Raw genomic sequence first — 23,804 nt, 5'->3', positions numbered from 1 at the left:
TTGAACTGAAAACCAGTAAGCCCAGCTTCACATATTTGTAATGTACAGTGCCACTCATATGACCCTTGAAACAGTTTTAAAACCCTCTGAAATCAGTGTCAGGAAAGGACTCCCTTACTAAATCAACACCCAGAAAGTTTTTTTGCAGTGTCAGTCAGGATCTTGAACTAGTGCCTGTTGTATGGCAAGGGGACTTACAGTGGCACTTACGCCAGTTGGAAACTTACAGTTAGTAAACTACTGTTACCATTTACACTGTAGTTTCTACTGACATACCACTGTCAGGTAAATCCTTCAAGGTGACTCTGAGTTGCAGGTGCACTGTCACAAACAGATGTGAGACACTCAAAGTTCAGCAACTGCCCATTCCACTTGGGTGCATATTGCTATGGCCACAGCTTTTCCCATAAGGATACACTTCTGTAGTATCAAGGCTGGCCACATATTCAAGTAGAAAAAAGACACATTAAACAACTGAAAACTAAATAAAAATAAATTAAAAAAATATAGAACCTTAATTTTATTACAGTACAAGATTACTATGATTTGTAGGTAACAGAATGGCACTTTTACAAGTTTATCCCCCAAAGTTTCTGATAAATTAACAGCTAAAACCAGTACAGCATGGTTTTCAAGATTAAGATCGAATTCTTAACACAAGCTGTGATATCCGGATCTGTGGTTACATGCATTTCCCCTTCTAATCTTTTCCCTACCCCTGAGGGTTTCATAATCTTGGGAAATCCCACTCTCATAACAACTCTCATTTCTCTCACGAATAAAGCCACTTCTCCAGAAAAATTTTTCTCTAACCACTAGCTTAAGAGTGCTGTTCCCTTTCACGAACGATGAAATCATGGAATCCTAAAATCATAGAATGGTCAGGGTTGGAAAGGACCTTAACCCCGGCCATGAATCACACCCGGATTTTGCAATGCAGTGTGTTTAACTATGGAAAAAAAGATGTCTAAAGAATACAAAGGGAAAAACCCTGAATGGTTAGAATAAGTGTAAGGCTATTATGTATTCTACAGTGAGACTTGTTAATTCCTGTAAATTGGTAATCTCTTTCTAAATAGACTTGATTAGGCAGTAACTAAACCTCCATTAGAGAGTACAGGGCACAGAGGCAAAGCACACCATAGAATCATAGAATTATAGAATGGTATGAGTTGGAAAGGACCTTAAGATCACCTAGTTCTAACCCCCTGTCATGTGCACAGATGCCTCACACTAGACCATGTAACCCAAGGCTCTGTCCAACCCGGCCTTGAACACTGCCAGGGATGGGGCAGCCACAGCTTTTTGAGGGCTCAGCACCCTCATAGTAAAGAATTTCTTCCCATTATCTAATCTAAATCTATCCCGTTTCAATTTAAAGCCATTCCCTCTTGTCCTATCGCTACGTGCCCTTGTAAAAAGTCCCTCTCCAAATTTCTAGGCCCCCTTTAGGCACTGGAAGGCTCCCCTAAGGTTCTCCTGGAGCCTTCTCTTCTCCAGGCTGAACAACACCAGGTCCATCAGCCAGTCATATTCCAGTTCTTTTTAAATACTCAGAAATATCCTGACTCTTTACATGATATTTTGTTAGCTATCACAATGCTTTATCATACTGATGACTAAAACACTTGAAGGCTTTAAAAGCTCTCGAAGCAGGATCTATCACTCGGCCCCACTCCCACAGTTGCAATACCCAGCCAAGGTAGTTGCCATCCAGGGGTGACAAAGAGGAGCTGAGGGTGTACCAGCGCTCTTCTGTGTGGTGGTGGTGGCTCTTCAATGGCTGCCCGCAGTTTCACCCAGGTGAGGAGGAAATACCCAATGGGCACAGACAGCACACACACTTCTTCCCAAGGTCATGTTTCTGCACAATACACATGCTTCCACTGGTAGAGCTGACAGTAATAATTATAGAGTCACAGAGTAGTTTGAGCTTCGAAGGTCCCTTCCAACCCATCTAGTCCAACCCCCCTGCAATGAGCAGGGACATCTTCAACTAGATCAGGTTGCCCAACATCACATCCTGGCCTGGCCTGGATTGCCTCCAGAGATGGGGCGTCCTCCCTGACAACCTGTGCCAGTGTCTCACCACCCTCACCATAAAGAATTTTTTCCTCACATCCAGCTTGAATCTCCCCTTTTTTAATTTAAAACCATCCCCTCTCTTCCTGTCACAACAAGCCCTGCTAAAAAGTTCAGCACCATCTTTCCTACAGGTCCATTTTAAGAACTGAAAGGCCACAATAAGGTCTCCCTGGAGTCATGTCCAGGCTGAACAACCCCAACTCAGCCTTTTCTTCTAGGAGAGGTGCTCCATCCAGATCCCTCTGGTCAGCACGGAATACCCAAAATAAAAAACAATGAAATGAGCATCTTAATATGCTGACATTCCCCAAAGAATAACAGCACGAGCAAGCACCGGCCCCGTCTGGCACCAATCCATTGCATGAGTAGCGCCGTGTAAAAACACTATTAAATACAACATAGGCCTTGCCACAGCTGTGACGAGGACTCCGGCACGATCTACACCCGCCTTAAATGACAAGGCTCACGAACTTGGAATCCATGCTTGCCGCAAAAACCAGAGCCCTGTGCGTGTGAGCTGGCCAGTGCTGCAAAATAGGCAGTCCCTTGAAAAAGAATCAAGGTTTTAGATCACCCATATGCCATGCTGTGATCTGGATCATTAGCAAAGATGATGTGCATAGATAGCTCATCTCAGCCCTCAATGCATCCAAATCCTCCTGGCACAGTTAGCTAGGAACTGTCCTCTGGGTGGCCAAGTTTGCAGTAGTGCTCAGGGGTCAGCTGATAGTCCGACAGGTCTGTTTGTTCTCTCATCAAGCACTGGCAACAGAAAAGCACCAGGTTACTGCTTAAGGAAAAATAGGTGTTCAGTTGTGTGCTTCTTGTGATGGAGGATTCATATCAGTGCCACAGCTCTGCATGTGGAAATGGTCTTGGCCTGAAAAAAGCCCTGTGCTAGGCTTTGGTTACCTAGGCCTCACTGCCATTAGCCAAGACACCCCTACAGAGACCTCACAGCAGAAAGACATTGTGGGGAATAACCCCCTGAAGCACACAGTGAAAACTCCCAGGTAAGTTTCCATATATGCTTAGTTTAAGTTCCTTCCCTGCAGCTGGTGCAGTGCTGTGTTTTGGCTTTAGTCTGAGAACAATGCTGATAACACACCAATGTTTTAGTTGTTGCTCAGTAGCACTTTCCCTGATTACTTTTCAGTCTCATGCTCTGCCAGTGAGGAGGGGCACAAGCCACGAGGAAGCAGAGCCAGGAAACCTGACCCAAACCATTCCATACCACAGCACATCATGCCCAGTATAGAAACTGGTGGGAGTGACCCGGAAGGGACCGATCGCTGCTGCAGTTGGTCTGGGTATTGTTCAGCGGGTGGTGAGCAGCTGTATCGTGCATCACTTGTGCTTTCTGAGCTTTCATTTCTTCTCCTGTTGTTTCCTCTTATTATTACTGCTGGTATTATTTCTATTACCACTATTTTTTACTTTATTTCAGTTATTAAACTGTTCTTAGGCAGAGCGGTTTACATTATTTACACTTCCCTCCCCCCCAACCCCCAGTGAGGGGAGGAAAAAGGTGGGGGGAAAGTGAGTGACTGTGTGGTGCTGAGTTACCAGCTGGGGTTAAACCACAACAGCCCTGGAAAGAGCTTCCCTTTGGATTTGTTTCAGTCAGTGGGAAGAGAGCAGTGGACAGAATCAGTCTTTTTGTCTCCTTTGAGTCTCTTCTGTCATGTTTGGAAGTCAGGGAGAATTTCGGCTACTCTCCTGCGTAGCTGGTTCCTCCTTTCCTCTCTCTCTCTTTCCTCTTTCATCAGCAATGGGTACTGCCTCCATGTCTTGAATGCATTCATCATGACTTTCCTTAAAGAAATGGTGACACAAAGAACAAAGTGACAACATGTAGATGGGCTCCTAACAGAACAGGTAATCAAAAGAATACTTCTATTTAAGAGGGGAACAGTGGGATTTGCCTTTTCTGCTGCTAGTCAGGTCTGTGACATATTAAACATCTACACACACACCACTCCATTAATATGTCAAACATGGCAGGGAAAAATAACACATTACCTTCTCTACTCCTCTCCCCCAAGAATTCTGCTTCTCCCTCTAACAGGATTCATTAGCTAGAATTTGCTTAGCTTTCTGAAGATGAAAGATATTTATCGAAGAATAAAAGGGTCTCTGAAAAACAGTTTCTTCAGAAAAAATGCAGGCTTGTTTTGTCCAGACCAACCCCTTGGGAGTGCAGGCAGCTGGGTTTCAATTCTTACCTGATCTTAATCACCCCTCCAAAGGTGCCTTGTGCCCCGGGTTCCCAAATGAGCAACAGTCCTGTCTAAAGAATAGTTTGCTATGGCAAGGTCTGAACCGACTTTTACCAGTCAGTGGGGGAAAAGGTAATGAGAATGATGTGTGGTTATGCTCCTGATATGAGGTCACATGTAGAATGAACCCATTCTTTCCTGGGTCTGAATTTCTCCTGGATGCTCCAGTTTGTTGGCTTGTTGGGTTAAATTGTGCACTGTTCCGATCTGCCACAGCAAGCTAAACAGGTTTGCTCTGCCACAGAAGAGGTGAATTTAATTTAATTTAATTCTTCCTCCAAGGTGCTGTAGATCCTGTTTGGGATATGCAGATACAGTCTACTTGTGACTGCAGGCAGCTGACATGCTTTCATGGTGAGGTATGTGAACGTGCATGTTTTCTGCTAAAATACACAGCTATGGGGACAGTGAGTGAACTGGGTGCACCATCTCCAGTCATGGTCAATAGAATTGCCTGCTGTAGTTCTCACTGCCAACTCAGGCTGACAATGGCATAAATTGAAAGATTCCTTAAGCAGGCTTTCTATTTCATCAGCTTTGGATTTGTGAACTAAATAATCTGTTGTGGACAAAACAATAGAGTGTAATTCGTGCACAATCACTTGGCTTGCTATTATTGTACCTGAAGATTTTCTTAAGGCAGCTTTTAGCAGAAGCTGCAGGGCGAGATCTCCTAATCAGCTTAGAAAGGTTCAGTTACTTATCCACTTTCACTGTATTCTCTTTCAGCAGATTTAAAAGTCCTATGAAGCATACCACTAGATTTCTTTTTCCAGACTGTATCGAAAATTCTTATTATAAACCTCTGTTCATGTTGTGTGTGCATATCATAGAAACAAAACAGTGCCAGGAACGAACCTATTTCACGTGGTTTTGGGGAGCACACAATAGACCTGTCAAGAGCAATCTCTAAAATAACCCATATGGTATATTAAAAAGAACTGCTGGCAAGGGAGTGCGCTTACTTGTTACTATGTTCAGTAGCAATCTTCATCTTCTCCCATAAGATACTTTTTTCTTCCATGAACAGATCAAACCATGCACAGAAGTACCTCCTCATAAGGGAGGCTGCATGGAGGGTACTCAGTCTCTCCTCCAGTGTGGAGAGATAATCCTTGTACTAGGGAACAAGGACAGAAAAAGAGGTGAGAATGGTTTCTTTCTCCCAACCCCAGCCCAATAGCAGAAACAGCAGTGGTGAGACTGTGGCAGTGAAAAGTGATGGCAACAGGAGTGGAGGAAAGTCAGCGGAGAGCACGGTGAGACAGTGCAAAGGTAGATAAGCAGTGCATAGGAAAGTGTCCTGGGTGGAGAAGAACGATGGAGAGTGAAGAGCTGAAAGAAGGTCTCTGAAGAAGGGAATCAGGTTTCTGGAATGGGGAAAGCAAATGCTGGGCTGCATGTATGTGAAGTGTCACTGTGGTGTAGGAAAGGCTGGCAAGAGCCAGCTTGCTTAGTATCATTTCTCCACTGTGGTGCAGGCAAACCTTTAGCCAGTTCCTGAAACCCCATCTCAGCAATATATGGGAATAGAAGTCCTCAGCCCGAGACACCTTCTCCAGGAGGCTCCTCTGGGTGTCCTGAAGCCAAGCCATCAGGCATTTCCTCTGTAGGCCCAAGCAGTGGTGCCTTTGTGCCACCTGAATAAAGACAGCAGAGATGGCAGCTAGTGACTACATAAAGCTAAAGAAAACTGGGTACACTCAGAAAAATCACCTCAGCTTTTTGGGACTCCCAAAATGCAGATGTCTGACAGCTGGAATAATTTACAGCATAGGTTCCTACAAAGAGGGGTCAGCATAAGGAGTAAAACCAGCCTCTGTATCAGGCCACTGCTGTGTCACTTCCAGAGAACAGCTTTTCGAATTAGATGCTCAGTTTAACCTACTGTGAGTGGAGCAGAGGCATGGCCTGTAACAATTTAGTCCAGCCCCATCCATAATGCAGACAAGCAGGATAGATTTAGGGAACAGATGCTATCCCTCTACTTCCCAGCAGGAGGCCTACGTGCATTTGGTTGAGTGCTGTAAGTAGTAGCTGCAGTTCCAGTGGAAGCTTGCCAACATAGCCCTAAGGCTGAATCTTCAGGATATGGTTCACTGTTATTAGTCCAGTCTTGATTAAGCGTGCCCATACAGTCATGTATGGAAAGGTTTCATTAGCAATACTGATGTGTCAAGGTCTCAGAAGCCACCACTTGCTATTCTGCACTGAAGATATGGCCAGGCTAGAACAGCCTGGATTATCACCTCTGGTGGTCCTACCTCTATCAGTGGCCAACACTGCACCAGCAGCAACTCCAAAGATGGGGAAAACCCTAGAGATGGGCTGGGGTTAACTACTGTAACTATAGTGGCTTGGTGGTATATTACTGATTAGCTTTGCTGTGGAGCAAGAGAACTGACAGGCTTGTGTCCTATAACTTCAAGTTACTTTTTTCGCTGTATCATACTACACTAACTCCCACTGAGTTACTGGCATCAAACCACGTAGCAGTTAGTCCATCAGACACGTGGAGGCTAACAAAAGAGGGCTTCTCATTAGGCTGAAATTTGTTCCTTTGTCCTTTTGGTTCCTGTTTGATCAGCTATAAACAAGGATGCCACCCTTTTGGGTTTCTGACAACTTGTCATGGTTATTGTCAGATTTAAAGAACTGATTTAAAGAAATAATGTAGGGCACGGTATGCAGGGAGAACTTTTGCTTTTTTCATCTCTACCTGTCCTAAGAGCCTATGAATGTTTCTGCTGCATCCATTCTTTTTTCCTTCCTCCTAGGGCACCAGTTCTTTCCTTTATCCTTATCCTCAGCACTTACCACCAGGTTTTCCTTGGCTTGCTCCCTAAGCCTTTTCCATGGCACCATTCCCAGCCTTCTGAGCAGGACCTTTTTATAGTGATCTCTTGCCTTTTTCTGGAGCTGCTGCTCTCTCTCCAGCCTCCTCTGCTTCTCCAGCTCTTTCTGCAATACAATGAGTGGTAGTTTTAATTCACTCTGGATAAAGAGGATTTTAACCAATGAGAACAGATTGTCATATTGGAGCTGGAGGTCCTGATCTGACAGGAAATAGGGATCCGCATTGCTTTTAGCAGTGCAGACCAGACATGACCCCGTGTACTAGAACTTGTGGTAGAACGCATAGCAAATTATCTTAAGTTCTCATGGAAGATGATAGTATTTCTGGCCATTTCCCTGGGCCATTTATAAGCAACTGGCCTTTCCTCAGCACTGCAATTTGGTGTTACTGCAGCAGACATATAATCCATGGCTGCCAGCAGTGCTTATATAGCAGCAACCTCCTTTAGATAGGCCTTCATCAATGTGGGTAGGGGTGTTTGGTGATCTCAAGGAGGGCAGCTTTCTATGTTTATAAAACTAGATTGAAAACATGTTCAAAACTGGTTCTGAGTTGATGCATGGATTAATCTAGCCTAAATAATCAGGGAGGGATATGGGTATTTTATAACTGTACAATATTACTTTTAACTGAGATTCAGGGATGCAAGTCAAACATCCCAAAGCACTCAATCCAAGTAGAACAGTAGTTGTAGGTTGAATTCCTGTAGGATCTCAAATGTGTTATTTGGGTTATTAAGACATCTCATTTCCAAGTAACAATAATGTAAGTGGGGCTATTCCTAGGCTACTTCCAAGGGGAGGATACTTCTATTCTTCAGGTGGAAAGTTGCCCTTGATGTAACTGTCAAGCTTGTTTACTTTTGAATGCAACTGGTATCATTGTGTATGCTGGCAGGTGATACAAATGGAAGGAGCAGTCTGAAAGCAGGCTGAACATGCTGTCACTCTGCGAGCTTATGTGGCTGTATCTCAGCAGTGAACATCCACTAGCTGGGACCCCTAGTCCTGATGATAAGACAGGCAGAGTAAATACTTCACTGTGTGTCTGGACCACAGCCCTTTCCCCAGTATTGCCAAAAAGAAGGAACATGGTAAGTCTATATAGCGTGCTGTGGAACTCTGCTCTACTAATGAAGATTTTCAGTTCACATTACTCTGGCTGCTGACTGAGTGCCAGTGGGTAATGGCTCTTCTTCCCTCACCCTGCTAAAAAAAGGGGGAAACAGGTAAGGTGTTTGCTCACCAGTTTCTGCTGCCTTCTCTCCTCCCGTCGTTTTTCTTGCTGAGCTTCCTTTTCCTCAGCCTCTTTCCTCTGTCGTGCTTCCTCTTCAGCTTTCAGCTGGGCCTTGAAATGGAAGGAAGGTAAAATGTAATTTGGTGCATGTGACCTTTTCAGAGAACACAGACCTCTAAGCTTTCCCAGTATTCCTTTGGTATTGACCAGCACCTGAAACTTCAGAAGGAAGCAGACTTTGTCAGATACTAGACATGATCTGTGCTGGACAATGAACTGCGGGAGGGAGAGGAAGGAGGGACTGTTCTTTCTACTACCCATATATATGCCTTTTTGTGCCCTAAGCTATAATATTTGCCCACTCTTACCCTAAAAAAATTAAAATGCACACCAAGTTACTGATAGCCTGATTGCTGGTCAGTTCTGGATTCCTGGGCTCTGCTCTGAAGTTTTACTTCTATGTACAAAGCAGCATTACAAGTACCCAAAAATTTCTTTCCCCAAAACACTGAAGATCAAAGAAGTTGTTTTGCTTCAGTACCAGTCATACTTGTCACAATATCCTTCTCTGAATGTTTATCTACTCCCCTTGCAAACCACACTTTGCCTTCATTTCACAAAGGTTTTGCTCTTGATGTATGCATCAAAGGCCTAAAACCCTCACCAACTGTAATGCATGATTACTATGACTCTGCTTTCTGATCTCTATGACTGTGGCAACTGCAGCTGAGGAAACCTGATGGAGTCTGTCAGCTCCATGGTTAGTGTTTGCTAGGGCTCGTTTCATCTATCTTACTTTGAGAAGGAAGAAATGCTGGTTGTTTTAGGACCCCAGTTCTGAGGTTTCTGATCCTAATACAACTTACTATCAATGTCTTCAGTAACAGCTTAATGCTCTGAAGCTAAGAAGGCTCCTCCACTGGATACGTATCACAGAAATTGCATATTAACTATGCAAACATTGTCAGTATCTTCTCTCTTCAGCAGAGATTTGCTAGGAAGATGCAGGATTTTTACTTGGTGAGACTGCACATCCTCAAGCTGCGTATGACTAGACAGGAAATGCAGGGGATGGAAAACCCACCATTGCCAGGTTCAATCAGGTAGATCTCTGCATGCAATTCCACCCTTCCCATCCTTGGCAAAGACAAGTTATGGTCACAGGGTAGGTGTGAAAGAAGTGCTGGGGAGTGGTAAGGGAGATTGCTTCTAGCACAGCAACTGCATCAACATGAAGTGTCTGCCTGTGATATGGCAGAGCTAGTACTTTCACCATACACAAATGAAGCTGTAACTACTACTTCAGATGCGTGCCAGAGATTTGCTTTCTCACCAGCTATAAGACTCCTAGTTTGTATAAAGGGCCTTCTCTTGGCTCCTGACTCTGGGGTTAAAGCAGCATTTCTTGCAACCAGAGCAATGTAAAAGAAACTTGGTTCCACTTTCCAACTCCCTTACCAATTTTTCCTCTTTTCTCTGTTGTTTGGCTTCTTCTAGTTTCCGCTTCCGTTCTGCCCGCTGAATCGCCCTCTCCTCCATGGCTACAGAAACAGAGGACATAAGGCTTAGTGTAAATGACTATCAGATAATAGCAGAAGTTTGGTGAACAAGGGGGACCACTTCACTCTACTGCCAGGCCCCGCTGACCTGACAATGCCAGACTAAAGGGACTTGCTTTCTGCTGCGTCTTATGGCCAGCAGAGTCATGAACAAGGAACCCATAAATATCTATGAGATGAACGAGGACTACCCCAATTGGATTCATTCCACCCTCCTTGGTTGACAGTCACAGCCACAAGGCTGTTATGAAAGAAGGTGTGTTCAGAGGTTTTACTCTGCCTGCCCTGATCAAGTGCTGAGGCTCAGGATACCTGATTTAGTGGCAACTGCTATGAGCTCCAGTTGCCTATTTAAAGAGCAGCTTCACGATGGAAAGCATCCCTGCCACAGTGACACACAGGTACATGGTCCCACTAGTGAGAAACTACTGCTTAATGCTTCTTTTCAGAGATAAACTGCAATGAGGTAATCTTGCTGGCTGTCAGCAAAGGTGTAGGTGCTGACATGACCACACAGAACATGCAGTGGAGTTGAGAACCTGTGCTTACATCTTTGGAAGTAACAAACTAAGCACAGGCTTGAGCAATCAATAACTGGGAAGCATTTAAGTGTTCTGACAATTCCTCATTCTTTTCTCTCTCAGCTGTCCCAAGATTATCCACCATGGGAAAATCATCTAGTAATAAATTATTCATTGATTTTTTTGGAGGATCTTCAAACAAAAGCATTTGAATGCTCTGAAAATATGCTTACTGGCTGTCAGGTGCACAGAGTTCAGGCAAATCAGAAAGAGTGATGGCTTGGGCTAGGTAGCACTGGAGCTGAGCATAGTCAGAGAAAGTCAACCATTAATTCCCAGCTATCATGGCCAAAAAGCTCTGGCAATCCCCAAACTGTTAAAACATCACAATGATCATATTCCAGACAAATTTTCATGCAGACTGTGACTAGCCCCAAGATGATATGGAAGAACATGACCTAGGGACATAACAGAACCTGATCTTAATTTACTGCATGAAAAGGCTGTGCTGCACGTTTAATGTGTATATGCTGTCCCAGTGTGGCCAGAGAAGGGGAGATACCTACAGAAGGATCCAGAGCTCCTTCCCCAGCCTAGCTACTGCAGTCTCACAAAACTTTCCATACGCACTTAATTCTCCTTGAAATCTCAGTAACACTGTCAAAGGCAGATTAAAATGACTGATCAGTTTAAGTCTTACTTGGATGTGCAATGAAGTGAGTAAGACTGACAGCAAAAACCCCTGAAGAGCTTCTCTGATTCTTGTTGCACCAGAAACAATCACAAGTGTTAGGAGTAAATGCCAACACAGTGTACTAAGCAGGGACTTGAAGGGGTTGCAGTGGCTCAGGTTTTATAGATGAAAACAGCTCACTCTTCCACAGTGCTTGCCAGGCTGAGAATGAGTGTTGAGTTTTACTTGCACACTGTCATCAACCAGCAAGGCTGAGGCAAAGAAAGAGAGGTTTCCAGACAAGCTGTTGAGAAAAGTGGTCTCGAATGGTCTTCACTATCTAGAACAGTACCTTTCAGTATGGGATGAGTTGAGGTCACCTGGCTGGAGGGCCTTCTGCCTTGCATCACTGCCCTTGTGTTTTCTGGCCCATGAGAAACAGGTGGACTATGAAAGGAAAGAGTAAAGAAATTCATCAGTAAATGTGGTCAAATGCTGTCTCGTGCCCACCACCTGTGGCTGAGAAATAGCTTTGAAGTTTTTATTCTCCAATGTGCTGCGTTTTCATTCTGAATCCCTGGTACACCCTTCTTCTGCTTGAAATGGGACTAGCGATTAAAAAGGAGCAGAACACCCAGGGTTGCTGTATGTTCTGAAATACTGAGGATGACACTCTATTTTCCTAAATAAATAAATCCCTGCTGCCACTATGCGCGACACTCTAGTGTCGCTGTTTCTAAGTGGATCCTGTATAGATCACACAGTGTCAAGCCACTGCAAAGAAGAAAGGTAGAGAATTGCAGCTGGCCTGATTCTACCCTTGAGGTGAAGTCATATGATAGTGGTAGCATGACTGAAGTATGCCTGGCAAATTCTGGCTCAACTTGGGCAGGAATGAGACATGCTGACTAATTGAACCTGCTTTACCAGGAGCATATACCTCAAATAGGTTGTATTCTTGCATGTGGGTTGGTTTTCCCTCTCAGGTTTTTCCTCCCTGGTTTGTGAAGCAGAGTTGTCATGCTGTTGGAGGGGGGTTACAGCTGTGGCTTGCGCTGCCTTTTCTTCTATTCTGCTCAGCCTCTGATTTTCCTGCAGTTCAAGGATCAGCTTTTGCTGTCTCTGAAGCTGCTGCCTCTGTTCCTCAATCAGACGTTGCTGGAAAGCATGACGGTGCTCAAAACGGCTGCCATAAGCAGAAGCTGTCCTTAGACCAGCTGTCTGTAACTGTTGGAGGAGTGTGGCTATCTGATCCTTATATACAGCCTGGTCCTGAGCACTTGGAGCTGCATGTTTTATGGTAATCTCCCAGGTAAACATGGGTTTTCTGTATGAATGAGATGTGTGAGCAGCATCCCAACAAGAGTGGTCTCTGGTCTGGTCAGGTTTTTTCTCTATGAGGCAAGTTTCAGTTGGCTAAGGAAAAAAAAATTGGCATTGATTAAAAGCAAACATTCTTCTCCCTTCCCTATATACTGTTTCTTTACACAAATCTAGTGAGATGCCTGAGAAATGGGGTAATCTCCGCTAAACAATCTTTATCTAGTTCCTAGCCAGGGCAGAGGGGCCCCACTGTGCATAAAATAGGAGGCTGTGGGAAAGAGCTGTTAAGGAGCTGTGTGCTATTTCACTGGGAGGAAGAAATCCTGATCAGACAAGAGCTCTGGCAGGAATATATCCTATTTTGTTAAGGAGCACAGCTCAAAACAACCTTATTTCTCAAGGGTCAGCTCATATCTCAGGGATTAGCACACTCCTTTTTTGACTGTGCTGTCCCTGTTCAGTGCTCAAATGAAGAACAAAGGAAAAAAGCAGTTGTTGAAGTGATCTACATGGGTGATCTACTGGATGGCCCCTTTTCAAATGGAAGAGAAGTCTACAGGGTGTTGCTTCCTCATGCTGCTTCTCCAGTTTTGAGAAATATTACCATGAATCTGGTGTACAGTGGGGAATGAGGCTGCACCTTTTCTGATATAGAGGCATCAGATGCAACACCTACTTTCTGATCCCTAGGTCAAACACCAAGTTGAGTGCCATCCTTCCAGTACAAATTTTACCAGTGCATCAGAAATAAAATACAAGTCTACTAGGATGATATAAGCACCACAGGAAATCAGCTTTTGCTGACAAGCAAATGAAAAACTTGACCCTGTAATATGTGTGTGAGCATTCATGCTGGTATTGGGATACTGCTGTGGTACAACCTTTGTAGACCTGACAAGTGGCAGTTTCGTGAAGCAACCTCTGATTCTCCTCTCTACCTCCTTGTGATGTGTGCTATCGTGAAACAGCCAGCAACATTTCCCCCCATGTCACTGGCATGACACAAATCTCTTGTCATGCAGTCAAGTGTTATTAAGACTAAGCAGGCATTAGTTTTAACTGATCTGTCAGCAAAAGTGATCTGGAGGTCACTCTGGGAAAGAAGCCTCTCTCTGGGACAATGTACTCTTTATTTCAGATTGCACAAAAGTACTTTGAAAGAGTACGGAGACGACAGTAGACAAAAATACACGGATTTACCTTGTGTTTCTCCATATCCTGATGAGGGTTTACTTCTGCTGTCTCAGGCTGGTTAGCCTCCAGTGGCCTATCCAGCCCATCCTTCTCCAGCGACACTGCCTCCAGCAGCTGTGACATCTTTTTCTTAGTCTCCTCTCTCTTGATCTGTAACTCCAGTTTTCCTGTCTCTGCTTGGCTCCAGTGCCGCCATGCCAGAAAGCAGCAGCGCAAAAGCCGTCGCTGGTTATATTCCTCAGACAGTTGTTTTTTCCTGAATGAGAAAGCACTTGTGTTATGATAGAGTGAGGCTTCTGCCCAGACCTGTCTGAAACAATTGCATCAAGCACAGCAGCCTAGGCCACAGCATGAAGCCCCATAATTTCCTGAATCTTTTTGCTGCTTAACTCTGAAGGTTTTCCAAAGCTGAACAAAGTTTCTCCAAGGATGGGTGGAGGGCAGTCCCTGATCACTGCACTGCCTAAATGCTGCTGCAGTAGCAGGAATTCCATAGTGTAGGATCACTACCTGTTTTGATCTTGGAGACGAACTTGCAACTGCTGTGCCTCTTGCACTACTTTCTGGGCCCAAGTATAGTTTCTCCAGGCTCGCAGGGCCTTCAGCTGGCATTTCCAGTCAGCAAGGGCTTTGGCTTTTCCCATTTTAATTCTGTGCTCCAGTGTGACTTTCAGCCAAGCGGAGAAATGTCGCTGCATGCACTGCATGAGAGAGTTTCAGAAAACCAATGAGCAAGACACAGCCCATCACACAGATTCAGACCCTCTCCACCCTTCACCTTATCTGACTTTCTTTTTCAGAGCATGTGCAGGTCTTCTACAAAAAGCAGGAAGGGATTAGAAAGATAACATCATAGGGCACTATGCTTTTGAGTAAAACACACTTAGTCCACCAAGTATAAAGGAATAAAATGTGTGAGGGACATAGCATTTCCAGAGACAGGAAAGATGTTTTAAAATCTAGAAAATGTCTAAGATGCTACAGGTAAGAAGAGTTATGTGGAGCTAATGAATATTTCAATGGACCACTTTTTCACTTAGACAAAAAATCAAGATGCTTCCTAGTATGAATTTATGACATGACATCCTTATTCCAATAGGAAGCCAAACCTCTCCCTTGTTGTGTAACTAGACTCACTGCCTCTGGGAGTGATTTACATCATACAGAACAGCAATTTGCTATCTAATCTACTCCATAATTGTAGCCCTGTCACTGCAGACACTGTTCATTTTGATCCCCCGAGTGGGTCACCTCACAGGACTCGGTTGTACCCCTTTGGCCCTAATGGCTTGTTTTAACTGGATTCCTCTCACTCACTGAAATCTCCAAATGGAGTCTTACAAAAGGAGAAAACTAGCTATTTCCTTCTGCTTTAGACAAATAATCAGTGTCACTATTATGCTTAGCTCAGCTAAGCCATGTCTTCTCACTTGCGGCCCCAAAATTGTTGTGGTTTTATTCAGGCTTATCTTCATAGCTTACATTGTGCTGCAGAGAGATTGTGTACTGCTAAACGGTAGTCAGGCTCAAAGCCAATGGACGGGCTGATGAAGTGAACCAGGGAGGAGACTCTATGATTAATAAAATTCTAGATGTAGGTAAGTAGACATAAACAGTGATGACAGCTCTATTAATTAAAAACATTGTGTGATGGACGGCATTCACACCTACACTCAGAGAAACTTATTCCCTTTCCTGAGGCTGCCCATACAGAATCATAGAATAGTTAGGGTTGGAATGGACCTTAAGATATCTAGTTCCAGTACAGAAAGATCACTCTTTAATCCTAAATTCTTGATATAACTAGGTGTTTAACCCAGAACTGGCCATAGTGTCAGAATAATGAGGGTAAAAGACACATATTCCTATCGGGAATTATAATAATTGGAATTATCAAAGTCTGCATGGTTGCCTCAAAAGAGCTGTTGCAATAGCACAGAATACCCTACTGCACCTGACGGGAGTGGATCCTTAAGGAACCTGTTAGTGTGGATGTGCTGGCATACTTCTTTGAGACTCAGCTCAAAATTCATCCCAGGCTTCAGCACTTCTCTTTCCCCTCCCTGCACCATCTTTAAAATATCTTTCATATACACAATAAGGGCTTCTCAGGACCTTTTTTTTTTTTCCACTTTCCCCTTCCCCTTTTTACTTTCTTCCTCAAGGAAAGGAAATCTTGCCTCACCACCTCATCTGTACACCTGCCTATTTCTAGACTGCAGAAGCCTTTATGTTGGCAACAATCCTGACAGTCACATCTTTTCACAATTCCAAGAGACACCTCCCACTGAGTACACCTAAGGCACAGAAACACTGGGGATAGAGGCTCAGGATTTCTTGGCCCTTCTCTTACAATATAGTTTTTGCTCTGCTCTTCTACTTCCTAGGCATGCGGAGGAAGGCTTGGAAGAAGTAAAAAGTTCTACTAACCAGGACTTATTACTTCAGTTTTGCAAAAAGCAGCTGAGGGCAGGTAGCTCAGTGTCTCAGATAAAGAAGGGTGATGCTCACTTTCTGCTTATTGGCTTGAATCCTGCGCAGCAGCTCCTGAGCCTTTCTCTGTTCCTCCTCTCCTTGCTCTTCCTTCTTCAGGACAACGGGTGGTGAGGCACTAATAAATATCTTCTGCATTGACAGCCTCTGACTCTTTTCTTGTCTCTTCCCCTCCCTGGAAAGTGAACAAACATACAGATCTAATACAATGAGAAAAGTACTGTAGCACAGATTTCACTCTCTTTTTGGCTAATCCTAAGAGAATCATCTCTACAGATTAGAAAATTGCTGATTATTTAACTCAGCCTTCTTGGAAAACAGCCTCTGTCAGGGAGTCCCAGAAATTAAACAATCTGGAGCATGTCCAAAATAGAGCAGGCAGAAGAAAATAATAAGACTTCAGTAAAGCACTTGCATGAGATTTAGGATCTCAGGGCTGCCTAAGTAAATAAATGGCATCCCTACAAGTTGCATCTCTATGACAATCCAAGCTCAGCAAAAGCAAAAATTATGTATCCGCAGAATCCTCAGCCAAGAACGCTCTTTATTCTCTTGTGGCTGCATTAGAGGCTAACAAGGCTGGATGCAGCCACAGAGTTGACAGAGAGAATGCATGGTGGTGCAAACACACTCCTACTTTGTCATTCAGTGTACTTGTAATGGCTATGGGGAGGCCAAGAGTATCTTTAGCACATATTTGCACGAACATCACTGCCACAGATGTTGGTAACAAAGGACTAAAAGGTTTTGTTAGAGTTCAGAGACAGAGAAATGGCAGATGTTTCCTTTGGGACCACCACTCCTCTTATATTTAGCAAAAGAAGCTGATAAGAGTTCTTCATGTGGTTCTTTTCATGCCCCCCTCTCCCTCTTACGTTCTCCATGCTTCTGCCACGGCCTGCTTCTCAGCCATTTCCCTTCGCAGCTTCACCATTTCCCTCTGGATTTCCTGCTCCTCCTTCTTGGCCTTCAGGGCCTTCCTTCTGTCCTCCGCCTGTACTTGGAGCCTGGCCTCAGACAGAACTGATTTCTTCAGCGACTGTTCTTGTCTCTGAAGCTCTAATGCCTTCTGACGCCTTATTCGGTTTTCTTTCACCTGGGAAGGAGGAAATGAACAAAAGTCAAAGCAGATGCAAAAGGCTGAAGAAATTGAGGCTCACTGTACACTAACAGGGTGGGTCACAATCCACCTTTCACATGAAGCAAGTAACCTTACCCATAGCTGGTACTGACTGGTTTTGCTCTCAGACCAGCAAAAAACTCAATTCAAGAGTAAGGTTAAACCAGTATTATTTGGTGTGAGCAAACTCAGAAATTACTGCCATGGTGGCTTTTCCTGCAAGTCTTTAGAAGCATCAGTATCTACTCTAATCCTATAATCCTCTGTCTTATTCCTCTGAACTGTGCTGCCTTGCCTGCTCACCTGCTTGTGTCTAAGCTCCATCGTTATTCGTGGATCTGTAAGTTTTTTGTTTTCCTTGATGTCTTCAAGTCTAAGGCCTTTCATTATCCCACAGCTCACAGCTTCACTCTGCAAAAGGTGCTGTAGGTATTCTTGGACAGAAGAACTTTCCACTTCGTATTCTAGATAGCTGCACAAGTCTGAAATGAGGAATTTAGATTATCCACAGCTAGTCTGAAATGAATAAACCCCTCTGTCTCAGACCACAAAGCCTAATGTAATTAAAGGGATCACTTTCCCAGACTGCGAAAGCCTGATGAAAGCAGACACATTTCTGATGAAAGCAGACACACTAACTACACTCCATTTATCCCCAGAGAGTCTTAATCAGTCTTCCATTGAACACACTAGAGCAGGAACAACATTTTGTCCAGTTTTTACTGCCTTGCTTCTGACCACCTCAAGCAGCTGTATAAATCTGACATACCCATACACAAAAGAAATAGAATTTCTCTTTTACAAAGGGATACATGGAATATTTATGAGGTGCATTTATGCAGCCCTACAGCTACCTGCTGTAAGAGGTAGGGAAGAAAAGTGCTCTCTAATCTTGTTTCTACTAAGCCCACTAACCTGGTCTATCCAAAGCAACTTGTACATCTCAGTCTGACAAGCCATGAGGCCTGGCTCCCTTCCCCAGCACATCCTCAGAAAGAAATTGCTTTGTTCTCACCATCAAACCTCTCATATAGAGGGGCTGCAGAAGGCTTTTCCAGGAGGGCAGAGTCAGCTTCCTCTTCTCCATTGCTCATCAGTTCCAGTTTGGACTTCATCCAGTTACTGAGCAGCTGTTGAGCTATCATGAGGAAGACTCATGACTTCACTTGTTAAAAAATATATGGGTAAGTATAAACTAGCAAGACTCTGACTATGGGATAGTTGTATCACATGCCATAAAGGCTATCTGAAATGACTGAAAGTTGATCTGCAACAGCAAGTGGAATAAGGCTAATAGTTCTGTTCTCATCTTGATCTATCAAAAGAACAGGAAAGAGAAGGTGGTAAACATTGTCCCTGTCACAAATGAACTCTTCTCCACCTCGTTTATCTTACAAGACTCTGTGGACATTTAGATCACTCCTACAATTACTAAAGCCTTTATCAAGGAGATGGAATTCACATGAGGCAATTCATAACTCGGATAGCTTTCATGCTTTACCACTGCAATTGCAGACACTTAGATACTTTCCACATGTACAGCCAAGGTTGCCGTATATTAAATACAAAAAGAACCACCATTTGGCCAAATGTTTCCTTCATTTGTACAGGTTAACCTTTGCATGTACCACAGAAACAACCAGTCTAGACTACAAACCTGTCAGGCGGCAAACTTCATTAGGGACTACCTGTACTCAGAATTGAGACTGCAGCTACAGGAATGCACACATGATGGATTTGGTACTCCTCAGCAAGCTCAAATGCCTAATGAACAATGAGTATAAAGTCCCTCTATGGACTTCTAGTATTGGAAGGGACCTTAAAGATTATCTAGTTCCAACTTCCTGCCATGGGCAGCAACACCTTCCACTAGACCAGGTTGCTCCAAGCCCTGTCCAGCCTGGCCTTGTACACTTCCAGGGAGTGATATCTATCTGATAACAGAAAGAAGACAAGAAAACATCTTATCACTTGGGGAAGGTTTGTTTTTTTTTTGACTGGGAAATGTAATGTCTTCATAACTGGACTATAAGAGTTCTGACAATTCTCTTATTGATACCTTCTTTTGCAAAGTGGACTATGTGCAGTTAATACCATTAAGTATTCTAATAATGGTTAACTCAGTCATTAAAATGCTGCCTCCTGTCAGGTTTTTACACTGCAGACGTACTTCCAGCACTGGAGGGAGACAATTTCTCTCTTTTTTTCTTATTTTTCAAATTTCAGTAAGCATTTGTGGCTACAGATATTAGAAAGGCAATATTCAGTTAAGTAATTAGTGAGGAAAATTTTGCATAGGAATTGAAGTAAAACCACACACTTATTCCTAGATGTGGAAGTTACACAGAACAACTCCATTTTCACAGCTGGCCTATTACTAAAAATAGATGAGGTAATTTCACCTGGTTTCCTATAGCCCACTAATTGTATTAGACCACACAATGTGTTTTCAAGGGCAGCACTCATCCTAGTCTTGACCTGACATCTCCAGGAGACAGAGAGTTTATCCTTCTCTTAGATATGCTAATTAAGGTCTACCTTGGACTCCAGCAATTGATTCCTTTTATGCCTTTCTCCATTAAATACATCTTACTATGAACTGCTTCTTATGGGCTCAAGTTTTGCAAGAGCCTGTCCAGACCAGAACCGCAATGCTGGATCAAGTACAGTTCATTATAGGCAGCTTGTGGCAAGCAGTATTTCAGCACACCTTCCTCATAGGCCTCATCGTGATCTTGCAGGTGTTCCAAGGTTTCCAAACTTGTCCCAGGACCACAAGGCTCCTGTGGATACCTTGTCCTTTGAAAGGGAAAAGCTTCAGAGACAGCATACGCAGAGGTTTGGTCCACTCTCTGTAAATTGAAGAAATTAAAACATTTGTAAGGACTGTTAGATATTAATTTTTGAGCTTCCTATATCTGTATTTCTTTTCCAGAGAGAGCAAACATCAGTGGGCATGTAATACGAGACAGCACGGCTGTTATAAGAAATAGATATATTTTGAAACACGTTTCTCGGACTGTTCAATTGACTGGAGAAACTGGACTTGGAAAACGCCGAGTAATAAGCATTCATTTTGCAATTAGTGCCAATCATAGTGATTGGAGTAAATGCAGAGAGCACACAAGGACCCATCCCCTGGGGGCTGGATAGCGACTTGCTGAGCTAGTCCACAGCAATCACCAACTATGAACTTCGGTATCAGCATTTTGTTATAACCAGCTGGCCGCTGTGTAAATGTGATTTTTCATCCCATATTCATCTCTCTGAGGTATGAATGGGCCTGATGTGTCACTGTGCTTTCACATATAACACCTGTAACACAGGCGGCCCCCATATATTCCTAGTATCTAATCTAAATCTGCCCTCTTCCAGTTTAAAGCCATTTCCCCTTGTCCTTTCACTACGTGCCCTTGTCAGAAGCCCCTCTCCAAAAGTCCAGGTCTCCTGTAGCCCCTTTAGGCACTGGAGCTGCCCTAAGGTCTCCCCAGAGCCTTCTCTTCTCCAGCCCAACTCTCTCAGCCTGGCTTCATAGGAGAGGCGCTCCAGCACGCTGCCCACGGCCCTGCTCTGGACTCGCTCCACCAGGCCACTGGTGGACGTCCCCTAGCGCTCTCCGCACGGCGCCCTGCCGCGTTCCGTCCGTTACCTTGGCTCTGGCTGCTGCGGTGAGGCGCCGCCAGCGGTACCGCTGATGTCCCGGGTGCCCCGGGCGCGGCACAGCCCCGGCGGGCATCGCCGTGAGCCGCCCGCTGCTCTCGGCGAGTCTCCGCACGCACCGCGCCGGCAGCGGCTCCGCCATGGCAACGCCGCGGAAAGGCGCCGTGCGTGCGCCGGCGCACGCTGATGATGCGGTGGGTACGGGGAGCGGCGGGGCTCAGAGTACGTTCGCACCACCTCCCGCCGCGGTCGGCGGTAACGGCGCTGCGGGTGAAGCTGTGTGGAGCGGGCGGCTCATGGGGGACCTTATCGCTCTATACAAGTCCCTGAGAGGAGGTTGGAGTGAGGTGGGGTGGGTCTCTGCTCTCAAGTAACAAGTGATAGGATAAGAGGAAACGGCCTCAGGCTGCACCAGGGGAGGTTTAGATGGAATAAGTTAAAAAACCTGTTAACTGAACAGGCTGCTCAGCGCAGTGCTGGGGTCAGCGTCCCTGAGCTGTTCACACACCGTGTAGACGAAGCCCTCAGTGCCATGGGTTAGTGGTGGCTGTGGCAGTGCTGGGCAACGGTTGGACTTGATGAGCTTAAAGGTCACTTCCAACCGAGATGATTCTGTGATTTTATGCTGCTGTGATTTTAAGCCTAAGGTGCCAGGACAGAAAGCTGGAGCTTGGCATCACCTACACAGGGTGCCCTCCGCAACAGTGCCACCGACATTGATACGCGGATTGACTCCACAACTCATTAAAGTTGTAAAGTAGGTATTCAGTGCTGAGGTGCATGAGGATCGTTCCTCCAAAGTATGCACACCCAGGGTCGTTTTTCCTTTACATTTATGCCCTTAAGGCATACATACGCATTAGATTACTGATACGCCTATACATATTTAGTATCTGTCCCCGCTTCGTATTATCATGAGCTAGAAGGTCCTTTGCACCTGCGCAGTGCCCCCTCTGGTCATGGGCAGGGGTCTCAAGATGAAGTAAATGAGTCTTCCTCTTCTTAAACTTTTCACCTTTTAATCTTCGCGCATGGCTTTAGGGTTTAGTCAGTACCTCATCCATAAATCATCAGCTTCTCCCCCTTATCAACAGACCCAGACATTCGCATTTCCTTGTCAATAGTTGCTTATCAGTAGAATCAGGCCTCTGTCTCCCCTTATCAGTAGTCTGTGCCTTGTTCGCTTGGTAAGCATGACAGGTGTTTACAGCAGACAATACTTTTGTTTAAGCAAGGGATTCTTCTAACTCTCTTATACAATCCCCTGTATCTTTCCTTTGTACATTTCATTAACCCTGTATCAACATGGCACTGCACCCTTGCTTAGGCACATAAAAGTCCATGTGTGTACTGCCTCTCTGGCAGCGCTCTAAACACCCCAGAAACCAGCTCCCACAGGGCACACGGCCAGCCCCTCTCACCCTGCCCAACCAACCAGTGCAGACCTGCTAACCTGAAGTGAAACGGTTTCATGTAAAGGCACTGATACATGTACTGCTGAGCCTCAGCCCATCCAGGAACTCTCACCGGAGAAACCTCAGCTGCTTTAAATGTGAAAAGTGAAACCAAAAAGCTCTGCGACCTCAAAGCCATCAAAAGACTGAAGGAACAGCAGAGGACTGACCCCAGCAGAGCCCAACAGCTGGATACCTCCCTGACAAGCAGCTGTACCTCAGATACACCAGGCCCCAACACCCTCCCACAATCCTTATGGAAAGGAGTGGGGAAAACCGCCACCTGGCATAAAGGCAGCTTTGCTCATCTGCAGGATGCTTATGGCTGGTGAAGAGGAAAACCAAGAAAGCAACTTGTCTTCAAAGGAGAAACACCTTTTTCCTATAGATGTGACTGTTGCATTGGTGAGGGGACCAGCTGTGCAGTTACACTTCACATTCTGGGATGTTTATAGGAAAAGATGTACTTCATACTAAGCTGTATAAATTAAAAACATCTCAAAGCCTGTGTTTTGTGTCTCTTGGCAGCACTCTCAGTCCAGCCAGGTGGCAGACTTCTCATTTCAGAGATCAGCTGGTGAAACCAGTCCCGGGAAGTGACAGTTACAGGGCTTTATCCTTGCCACCTAGATCTGTCTGCTAAATTCTGACTAGGGACACTGATTTGTCCAAGACTTCCCAGTAAGTCCGTGCTGGGAAGATTCATACCAGTCTTGGCATTTGTGTGCTTTCCTGTTGCATTGTTGTCTCTTTCCTGTATTTCTGACTTTATCAGTAACTGCTAAAAGACCACAAAGCAATGGATTACTTCTGCAAAGTCAGGCTAAAATGTTAGTGGTGGCCATATCATCATAGTACACTCAGACTGTACATTTCTTAGGGCAGGGACACTCCACTTTTCCTTTGGAGAGTGCATTTTCAGATACAACAGGAAATAAAAGCATGATCTTAGTAATGCACCAGTATCATAAGCATGCAAATAATTCAGACGGATCTCCAAATAAAAAACTTTACTACTTTGGTGTAAACAGATGGAGAAACATAGGTGAAGAACCAAATATGCAACCAGGAGTCAGTAACATAACATTCATGAGGTGGTGGTACCACCTCCCTGGCTGTGTTAAAACTTGCAGGTAAGGGCATGCCCGTTTCCTAAGTCTCACTGGCACATGTTGGTCCTTCCTGCAGAAGAACAAGGCAGTTTTGCCCTTCGCTGTGTTAAATGGCAAGAATGTCAGGCATTGGAGCAGGCTTCCCAGGTGTCCTGGGTTCAGCAGTAGCAGTAATTTTTCTCTTTCTTAGTAGCTGGTGCAGCGCTGTGTTTTGACTTTTGGCCTGGGAACAGAGCTG

General features: G+C 44.6%; 1 protein-coding gene across 5 annotated transcripts; it reads right to left on the bottom strand.

The window, feature by feature from the left end:
• Positions 1-492: 492 nt before the first annotated feature.
• On the bottom strand, positions 493-21,259 carry CCDC191 (coiled-coil domain containing 191). Of its 5 annotated transcripts, XM_065676369.1 has the most exons (16): positions 20,990-21,259; positions 20,051-20,192; positions 18,356-18,478; positions 17,644-17,822; positions 17,096-17,316; positions 16,239-16,395; positions 14,238-14,428; positions 13,734-13,983; positions 12,151-12,626; positions 11,563-11,657; positions 9,916-9,998; positions 8,467-8,568; positions 7,182-7,325; positions 5,852-6,004; positions 5,330-5,484; positions 493-3,900 (listed from the first exon to the last, which is right to left on the bottom strand). In XM_065676369.1, the coding sequence occupies exons 1-16, from the start codon at positions 21,140-21,142 to the stop codon at positions 3,768-3,770; spliced, it is 2,757 nt and encodes a 918-aa protein (XP_065532441.1). In that variant the 5' UTR covers positions 21,143-21,259; the 3' UTR covers positions 493-3,767. The 5 variants fall into 5 exon arrangements, with proteins under 5 accessions (XP_065532441.1, XP_065532442.1, XP_065532443.1 ...); XM_065676370.1 differs by lacking the exon at positions 18,356-18,478; XM_065676371.1 differs by lacking the exon at positions 20,990-21,259 and having other exon boundaries at positions 18,356-18,505; positions 20,051-20,107.
• Positions 21,260-23,804: the final 2,545 nt, after the last annotated feature.

The sequence above is a fragment of the Lathamus discolor genome, chromosome 4, assembly GCF_037157495.1.
Source record: "Lathamus discolor isolate bLatDis1 chromosome 4, bLatDis1.hap1, whole genome shotgun sequence".
NCBI classification, from domain to species: domain Eukaryota; kingdom Metazoa; phylum Chordata; class Aves; order Psittaciformes; family Psittacidae; genus Lathamus; species Lathamus discolor.
The sequence above is the reverse complement of the archived record's forward strand: the minus strand, read 5'-3'. Positions and strand labels throughout refer to the sequence as shown.